This window comes from Nyctereutes procyonoides, unplaced genomic scaffold, assembly GCF_905146905.1.
Source record: "Nyctereutes procyonoides isolate TBG_1078 unplaced genomic scaffold, NYPRO_anot_genome, whole genome shotgun sequence".
Lineage (NCBI taxonomy): Eukaryota > Metazoa > Chordata > Mammalia > Carnivora > Canidae > Nyctereutes > Nyctereutes procyonoides.
This window is the reverse complement of record NW_026575133.1, coordinates 34,697,367-34,706,516: the sequence shown is the minus strand read 5'-3', so window position 1 is coordinate 34,706,516 and position 9,150 is coordinate 34,697,367. Positions and strand designations below refer to the sequence as shown.

Below are 9,150 nucleotides of genomic sequence, written 5' to 3'. Positions count from 1 at the left end.
GCCACACCTGCTGGGCCTCAGAGCGGGCTCCAGCCCTCGGGAGACGCGTCAGAGCAGCCGCGGGGCCGCCCACAGCCTCACCCCTGCCTGGGGCTGGGAGGGGCCCTCGGGGGCCGGGGGGCCGCAGGCACCGCACCCCACCTGCCCTGCATTGCCCAGCGCTGGGCCCGGGCAGCCCGTCTGCACGCCCGTCTGGTCCCAAAGCCGAGGAGGGGAGGATGTGGCCCCGAGGAGGCCACCGTGCAGGAGGGAGCGTGGCCCCGGCCCCCAAGACAGAGGGCCACCCCGCTTTCTTGCAGGTGGGGTCTCTGTGGGCTCAGGACAGAAATTTTAAGCCTAATTTAAAAAGCAAGCATGGGAATCCCTGGGGGGCTCAGCGGTGGAGCGTGTCCTTTTGGCCCAGGGCGTGATCCTGGAGTCCCGGCATCGGGTCCCACACCGGGTCCCCACGTGAAGCCTGCTTCTCCCTCTGCCTGAGGGGGCGTGTGTGCCAGGGAAGCTATGCCTGACAGCCAAGTGGCAGTGCAAAGGCCCTGGGGCAGCCCTGTGCCCAGACCATCCAAGGACGGCCAAGAGGTCAGCGTGGCCACAGGTGCGGAAACCGGGCCAGGAGGGAGCATGGGGGCGGGGGACACAGTGGGGTGGCGGAGGGAGGACTTTGCTTCCTTCTCTGATGGCGAAGCGACTGGGGGTAGCTGCTGAGAAGCAGTCAGGCCCGGGACACGTTTTGCGACAAAACTGGATGGGGGTGGGGCGGGGGGGTGTGAGGGCGACCCCAGGCTGGGGGGGACCCGTGCTGATGACACATGTGTGCAGGGCCGGCCTTGGCCTGGCTTGGCCTCTGCCTGTCAGCTGCTTCCCCAATTCTCTGGTGCTCTAGCAGGTGGTCTCTGCAGAAGCTTCTGGAAGCTGGTGCGGCAGCAGCTGTCTTTGCAGGAATTAGAAGAGCCTCCCTCCTCCGCCTGTCGGCCCCATGATTGCTGGCCCAGGGGCAGCCTGCGGGTGTCCGGGGAGGCCAGGCTCACAGGGACTGGCCCGGGCGCTGGTGCGGGGGGGGAAGGGGGCGGGGCCGGAGGCAGGGGGCCGTGGGCTCAGGGGGGGCGTGAGGAGCAGGAGTGCAGGTGCGGCCCCCGGGGACCCCGCTCTGGACTCCCCCCAGGAACACCGAGGCCTCCCCTCGGATGGCTCCCCCGTCCCTTCCCACCGGGTCCTCACGGCCAGCGTCAGTGTCCGGCCCACTGCGTCCCAGGGTCTGCACCCACTTTGCCTTCGGAGCCAGGCCTCTGGGTCCACGCCCAGCACCCACAGGCTCTCTCGCTCTCTCGCGCTCTCTCCAGCTCCCCTGCTCCCTCAGCCAAGCCTGCCCCCCCCCCCCGCGCGGCCATGTGCCCAGGCCCCTGAGGACCAAGCCCAGCAGATGTCACGGGCATCCCGCAGGACGGGCATCCGGGACCACCCCAGCCGGTCCCTCCATCGTGACCTCCAGGGGATCCCTTCACCCCCGCCCCCGGCCCCTGCGTGTCTGCCCTCCGCCCTGGGCTGGCGGAGTCTCTGGTCTCACTATGCAGGGGACACAAGGGACAGAGGCCTCGGGAGGGAGCCCAGAGGGGCACGGGGGCCTGAGGGTGCACCCGGCCGACCCGAGGGGGCCCGCACGTCCACCCGGGAGCCGCAAGGTGCTGCGCCCGCTGGAGACGTCCAACGCTGTCCCGTTGCCACCAGGGCAATCTAGTCCTCGTGGTCACACCCCGAGCCCTGAGCGTCTCGTGTGTGCAGAAGAGCTCCTAGGACACACGCATTTTAACAAAATCATAAACGCCGTCCGTGGCTTGAGAAATCCGGTAGCCTCCGTCCTAAGGCAGGAGGATGTAGCTCAAGGACGTCCTGCGCCCGGACGGAGGGAAGACGCGAAGCTCCCAGGCGCCCTGAGGGGCGGTGGCCCAGGGCGCCTACGCTCACCCCACGACACTCGGCGGGCGCACACTCACACGCAGTCGCACGCACCCACACACTCACACTCACGCGCACTCACACGCACTCCGCCGGGGCAGTGGGAGCAGCGGGCGGCGTCCCGGAGCCCTCATCCCGCGTCCTGTGGGAGCCTCTGCGGGGCCCCCGCCCCGACCTCGTGGCCGAAGCGCCCGGAGCCCAGCACCCGCGGCAGGAGCCCCTGACCGGCCCCAGGCTCCCTTCTCGGTTCCCGCCGCCCGCGGGGCCCCGGGGGCTCAGACCAGCCCCGCCAGGCCTCCAGGCTGCGAGCGCGCCGGGCCCGGGGAGGCCTGCAGGCCCCTCCTCACCCCTGGGCCCCGTCGGCCTCTGCAGCCCGGCCCCAGCGGCCCCCGCCCTCCCCACGGTCACGGACGTGCCCCCGGGCCCGAGGCTCCAGCGACGGCAGAGGTGACCGCGAGGCCATCGCCCTGTGCGGGCGGCCGGCGTGTGGCCCCGGCGAGGTCAGGTGGCGCCGCTCGCCGGCCGGGGTCCGGGTGGGGGGGAGGCGGCCGGCGGCCCGGAGAGCCAGGGCGGAGAAGGGCCCGCGATGCCGGCGGCCTGCGGCCCAGGTGCCGGCGTTCACCGGCGGATCGGGCCTCGGCTCCGGGGGCGCAGGAGGGGCCGGGGTCCCAGACGCGCGGCCCCCAGGGCTCTGCTGGAGACGGCAGGTCGGGGTCCGGGGAGGCCGCGGCCGGGTGCTCCGTCTCAGCGCCCGGGCCCAGGGTCCCGAGGACCCCAAGGGGCCCAGACCTGCCCCTGAGACCCCGGGAACAGCTTTAAGGGGAAAAGACAATCCCCGCGGCTCCGGTTGGCTTCAGGCGGCTTCACCGTAACATTGAATCGCACCTGGAGACGGCGGGAGTCCACGATCTCAGCCCAGCTCTGCTCCCGGCGCCGAGGGGACCGCCGCCGCCCACCCTCGTCACGGGGTCTCCAATCCGCCGTGCCCGTGCCCGCAGCTGCCCTGGCCCGTGGCTCAGTTTCCCCCACTCATCTTGCAGACAGCGGGGCGAGGAGGACGTGAAAGTGGGGGGAGCCCTGCCCTCCGGGCCTCCTGCCTCACCCCCAACCACTCCCCACTCCTCCACGCCCCGTTGCCGGCTGTGAGCCACCAGCTGCGAGGACCGCGTGGCCACGTGTCCTGGTGCCGTACCCATGGTCGATGTCTCCGGGGATCGAAGATGACGCCAACTCGAGGGTCTGCAATTCCAGGTGACGGCGCAAAACCAGCTCCCCGAGCGGCTTCCCCAGTTCCCGCCGCGTCCTCGTGCTGTCCCCACGGCAGCTGCGCCCACCGGCGGCCGTCGTGGTAACTCGCTGTGTGCCCTGACCACGAGGGTGCCGGGCACGGTCTGCGGGCTTCGTGTGCCCGGGGACAGAGTCCTGTCCACTTTCCTGGGCTCGCCGCTATTCCGTAACCACTTCGCGGGGGGCTCCTTGTCCTGGGTGTAGGTTTTGTCCCTTGTTGCAAATACCTCTTTCCAGGCTGTGGCTTGTCCCCTTTGGGACCCGGGGCTCGGCCGCTGATTCACTGAACAAATCCCTACCCGACACTTGGGCCGGGAGCCACCTGGGGCGGGACAGGTGTCCCCAGCCCAGGGTCTACCAAGTGCAGATGAGGCACCGGGGGCCAACCCAGGTGTGGGGACGGGGGCCAGGGGTCTTCAGCGAGGGGCAAGACTGCACATGGGAGGGCGTCAGGAAGGAGGAGGGCGTGGGGGGGCGTCAGGGAGTGGGGGGGGCATCAGGCAGGGGGAGCACAGATTTTTGCCGGGGAGCGGGTGGTGACAGCGTGTGCGTGGCGTGTCAGGCCCAGCAGCCCCCACCCAGCAGCGGCCTCCAGGGAGGAGGACTCGTGTCTCCGGCCCGACCACGGAGCTCGGACGCAGGCCCGTGTGCTCAGTCTGGGCAGCGGCACCGGGACGCCGAGGCCTCAGCTGCCCACCCAGAGTTGCCCCCAGCTGCGGCCAGAGATGGCCAGCGGCCAGGGGTGTCGGGTGGGGACAGCCGGGCCCCAGCCTTGGCGCTGCGTCAGCCCACCCCCCAGGAGGGGAAGGGTCCCTGGGCATGCAGGCCGCTCCCACCTGCCAGGCGCTGGGGGCCCACGTACCCGCCGTGTGCTCACCGTCCTCCAGGACGGGAGGAGGACAGGTGGACAACGGGGTCGGGGCCGGGAGGTGATGCTCTGGGGCACAGACCAGGGGTTGGAACCCGGCCGGGCCTGAGCAGATGGCTCCCAGAGGCCACGGCCCGCCTGCGCCCTCGCAGCCCAGACCCCACACACTGGGCAGCCCTCCCCTTGCCTCCAGCCCCGCCAGCGGCCCTTCCGCCCTGGGCCATGTGGGGACACTGAGGGGCCGCAGGCTGCAGGCAGGGCTCTCAGGAGCTCGACTTTTGCCAAAAGCACCCACACCTCGACCCCAGGTCCCGCCCGGTCCTGGTGCCAGAGCTCAGTCCCCACAGGCTAGGACCAAAGCCAGGGCCCTGGGTCCTGTCTGCAAGGGGAGGGTGGGTTTGTGGGAGAGAAGGCAGGAAAACAGCCAGGCCGGGGCCATGTAAACGCCTCCCAATGCAGGCACAGGCCCCAGTGACTTTGCGTGAACACCGACATGGGGAAACCATCTCTTCTCAAAACCAGGGTGAGGAGAAAGCGATGGGAACACACTCGAGGGCAGAGGTAAAGCCGCACCCCTGCTCCCAAGGTCACAACGGCCCAAAGCAGCAGACGGAAATCGGCATCCCGGCACCGACGACACCGAGCACCCGCGGAGTGAACGCCGCCCCTGGAGCGGAGAGCAGGGGTGCGGCCGGCCTGGGGGCGAGGAGGTGGCCCGGCAACGCCCAGGGAGGTGAACCCTGTCCAACAGGGACCCCCGGGATCTCGGGCGAGTGGGGCGGCCAGGAGGGCAGCGGGGATGGCGGAGAGGCACACCTCCACCGGCAACTACCGTGGATTTCAATAAAGCAATTCCTTTGCACTTGAGTTCTGTCCAGAAAAACCCTTTGGCCGCACAAAAATATTAGAGATTTCACTACTGAACCTTGATATAATTGAAAATATACATGCAGGCGTATAAACCTTTACAATGTCATATGTTTTTTCACCTGCGTGATACACGTCACGCTCTACAAGTGGTGACCGCACCCTCTTTTCCAGCACCCATGCGCTGCTTGAAAATGTCCACGTATTAGGCTAAAACAGACATCTCGATAAATTCTATAAAGTCACTTTTATATAAATGAGATCATACGGAATGGTATTTCATTTCTTGTTTCTTTTCTCAAGGTCGTGTTTTTAATCCATAAACTTTATTTTGTGAGCAGTCTCGGGTTTGCTGCAAAATTGAACCGAATGTGCAGAGACTTCGCAGGCGCCCCCGCCCCCACGCACGCACAGCTGCAACCCCCCGACTCCTGCGGGACACGATTCCCCAGACCCAGACCCACGGTAACACCTCACAGCCACCCCACACCCTCCGTTCACGGCCGGCTCACTCCTGGTGTTGTGCACTTCGTGGGTTCGCGCAAATGTGTGGCGGCGTGGATCCATCCAGAGGGCATCACGCGGAGGAGTGTCGCTGCCCTACAGGAATCCTCGATGCTCCGCTGGCTCATCCCTCCTCCTTCCCCAGCCCCTAGTAACCACGGTCTCTGTAACCTCGCCCTTCCCAGGAGGTCAGAGCTGGAATCTCACGGTGTGTGGCCTTTTCAGGTTTACATCTTTCACTGAGTAAGACGCGTCCCCCTCCTCCCACCCTGTCTTTCCATGGCCTCTTTTTCGTGCTGAGCGATATCCCACAGTCCCAATGAGCTGCGGCTCATATACCCGTTCACCTGCTGCAGGCTGTGTGGACGGCTTCCCCGTGTGGGCAGTGCAGGTGAAGCTGCTGTGGACACCGGTGCACAGGGACGACCTAAGTGGGGTGGGTTTATTTTTTAAGATTTTATTTATTTATTTATTTGAGAGAGAGAGAGAGAGAGAACTAGCAGGAAGAAGGGCAGAGGGAGAGGAAGAGACAGGCTTCCCGCGGAGCAGGGAGCCCGATGGGGGCTCGACCCCAGGACAGAGCTTGCAGGTGCTGGTCGAGGTCGGTGACATGGCTCCCTATGCGAGGGTCATTGAGAGGAGGCAGGGAGGGGCCCGGTAAGCCGTCCGTGTCCTGGTCTGGATGGCGGATTCTGTGTGTGGTCGCTCCTTTAAATGCACCAAAGCTGTGCGTTTACAATTTGTGAGCTCTTTCCATGCCTACGTTATTCTTCGGTGGAAAGGTTACTAAAGAAAGGGTGGGGGGGGGGGAACCTGCCCTGGAAAGGTGTGTGTGAGCTCTGAGGCTGAGGGATCTGTGGCCACCGCCAGCCCCGCTGTGTCCCACGGCGGAGGTGATTTGCTGCCAGGAGGGACGGGCTCTCCACCTGCCCGGGCGCTGCTCGCCTCTGCTCCAGCGTTTGCCAGCTTCCTGGGCCATCCTCACGGATAAGATGGGTAAAGCCTTGCAAGATTTCTCACATGCTGCTCTGAGCTCTTAAAATCCACAGTTTGGGGTCCCCGGGGGGGCTCTGTGGGTGAGTGTCTGCCTTTGGCCCAGGGCGTGATGCCGGGGTCCTGGGATCAAGTCCTGCATCGGGCTCCCCGCAGGGAGCTCCTTCTCCCTCTCTCTCCATGTCTGATGGATAAATAAATAAAATCTTAAAACAATAAAATCCACAGTGTACATGCCCCATCCAGTTCGATACTGAAGCCAACTTTGCCCTCCAGCGGCACTGCCCACACCGCAGGGGAAGTGCGCTCCCAGGCACCGTCTCCGTGCCGCGCCGCCAGCCCAGATGCCCACAGAGGAGCCGGCCACGGGCTGGGCCCAGGGCAGAAGGGCGGCCGCTAAGCGGGTGGGCCCCGGCCCCAGCCCCAGCCCTGGCCGTCCCCAGGGCCCCGAAGCAGCCTGTCCATGTGGCCGGCCAGCAAGCCGGTGTCTGGGAGGGCCTCGGTGGCCGGGAACGGGACTCACTGGGAAAGCGTCAGTCAAGGAGCCTTGGAGGCAAGGGTGCCGGGAGCCTAGTCCCGGAGAAGGCCCAGGAGATTCAGACGAGCTCCCGCTCCCGCCCCTGCGGCCTGCACTAAACACGCTGTCTTCTTGTTCCTTTTCCTTTCATGTTTTCCCTCCCCTGCTACCTACGGCTGCCTGAGGACAGAGCCTATCCAGTCACCACTGGATCCCCCGGACCCAGCCCCCCACCCCGTGCTCATGGGACAGAGTGATCACACCCGGCTGTGCTGGGGGTCCTCCAGGGGGCTAGAGAGCTCCCCGGATGAGCCAGCACCGGGTCAGGCCGCCCCACCCTGGCACATCCTTTGCAAATGCTCTGGCCCCAGAGTGGGGCCCAGTTGTCCGGGGTGTGGGCGCTGAGTCCCTGCTGGAAGCAGGTGGGTCCCATCCGGGGCTGCTCCTAATCAAGGTTCCCAACACCCACTGCACGTGGAGCCCACGTGGGCCCAGGCCCCTTCTTCCCTAGGTGACATCTGTCCACACCACAGGACCTGCAGTACTAGAGGGGTGAGGTGGCCGTTGTTCCGGGGAACCCCGAATCTACCCTAAGGTGCAGTAAATCCATGCAAGGGGCGGTGCGCTGGGAAATGCTCAGCGACCGATGCTCAGAAGGGCCAGGACCAACTGTAGTGCTCGCTCCTTCCCACGGCGCCAACGCAGCTGACTTCAGGTCACTACCCGCCTTAGGTCCCCGGACGGACGTGGGCTGGCTCCACGCGCTGGAAGCTCATGCTGATTTGAGTGGACTGTGACCAGCCATGTATGACTTGTGGCACATCCCACCCCTGGCCTTGACCCACCCACTGGCTCCACCCAGGGAAAGGCTGGTCCTACCTTCCACAGCTGCATGGCTCAGGTCCTCTCCTGGCCTCTCCTCCAATGTGCACTTCACCAAGCGCCACAGGATCCAACCCACAAGCACTCCCTGCTTTACGAGACGTCCAGGACCTGGGCCGGGCTGAATGCGCTGGGTCCTGAGCTGGGCTGTGTCCTGAGCTGGGTCCTGAGCTAGGCCCTCGGCTGGGCTAGGCCCTGAGCTGGGTGCTGGGCTGGGCCCTGAGCTGGGTCCGGGGCTGGGTGCTGGGCTGGGCCCTGAGCTGGGTCCTGGGCTGAGCTGGGTGCTGGGTTGGGCCCTGAGCTGGGCCTGGGCTGGGTCCTTGCTGGGCCCTGAGCTGGGGCCTGGGCTGGGTCCTTGCTGGGCCTTAAGCTGGGGCCTGGGCTGAGCCTGGGCTGGGTCCTTGCTGGGCCCTGAGCTGAGCTGGGCTAGGTCCGATGCTGAGCTTATGGGCTGGTAAGTGTGAAGGCCCAGACCGGCGTAGAGGAGACTCGGGTGCCACAGCCTCCCTTGCTCTGGCTCTGGAGGCTGGTATGGGACTGAAGCAGAGATGGCCTTGGGGCTGAGGAGAGCGTGGGGACTGCAGGGCCCCGGTGAGCACCCACAGGCGTGTGCTCGCAGCAGCAGCAGGCCCCAGCTGCAGGGGGCCCGGGGTGGGCTTAGGATGGGGCGGCACCACGTTGCTCCCTCGGGTGCTGCGGGAGACAAGGGCAGCCCAGAGGCAAAGGGAGCAGGAGACAGAGCCCAGGTCTGATGGGAGAAGCACCAGAGGGGCTCTTGGAAGAATCTAGCACACGTTGCACGTGCTCACGGCCAGAAGCCCCACACAAGGCCGGTGTGGGAGCATCGCGTGTACGTGAAACGTCCAGGGCAGACAAACGTCGAGACAGACCGAGGACTGGTGTCGGGGGGCCGGGCGGGGGCAGGAGTGGCTGCCGTCAGTGGGCGGGTCCTCCGGGTGACGCAGGCCTCCTGGAATCACGCAGTGGTGAAGGTCCCACGACTGCCCTGAGAGCCGCCGGGCTGCGCACTGGCCGTGAGTGAATCCTGTCCCAACGCGCTGGGACTTAACGCCAGCCCCGGCGGCGCCTCCCACCCGCTCCCCTGCCGCCCCCGAGGGTCCCTGCCCGCCCGCCGCTCCTGGGCAGACTGGGAGAGCCGCGCCTGCAAACACCAGGATCGTGGCCCACGTCCCGCGCGGGTCGTCTCCCCGGGAGGCATCTCGTCCCGTCACCCAACCACCTCCTTCCTCCTCTGCGGTCTCGGGGCAGGAGCCCTGCCCGT

General features: G+C 66.4%; 1 protein-coding gene and 1 long non-coding RNA gene across 3 annotated transcripts; one reads left to right on the top strand and one right to left on the bottom strand.

Annotated features, from left to right (window-relative positions):
* The first annotated feature begins 1,136 nt into the window (after positions 1–1,136).
* Positions 1,137–4,972, top strand: LOC129493907 (proline-rich protein 2-like). The gene is made up of 2 exons (XM_055300591.1): positions 1,137–3,201; positions 4,628–4,972. The coding sequence occupies exon 1, from the start codon at positions 1,182–1,184 to the stop codon at positions 2,172–2,174; it is 993 nt and encodes a 330-aa protein (XP_055156566.1). The 5' UTR covers positions 1,137–1,181; the 3' UTR covers positions 2,175–3,201; positions 4,628–4,972.
* A 458-nt stretch (positions 4,973–5,430) lies between these two features.
* Positions 5,431–8,155, bottom strand: LOC129493917 (uncharacterized). Of its 2 annotated transcripts, none has more exons than XR_008661229.1 (3): positions 7,576–8,155; positions 6,290–6,653; positions 5,431–6,181 (listed from the first exon to the last, which is right to left on the bottom strand). It is a non-coding gene; the product is annotated as an uncharacterized LOC129493917 (long non-coding RNA). The 2 variants fall into 2 exon arrangements; XR_008661230.1 differs by having other exon boundaries at positions 7,866–8,155.
* Positions 8,156–9,150: the final 995 nt, after the last annotated feature.

Excerpts from the sequence above, each read along its gene's own strand:
- LOC129493907 (XM_055300591.1), top strand. The coding sequence starts at position 1,182 with ATGGCTCCCCCGTCCCTTCCCACCGGGTCCTCACGGCCAGCGTCAGTG.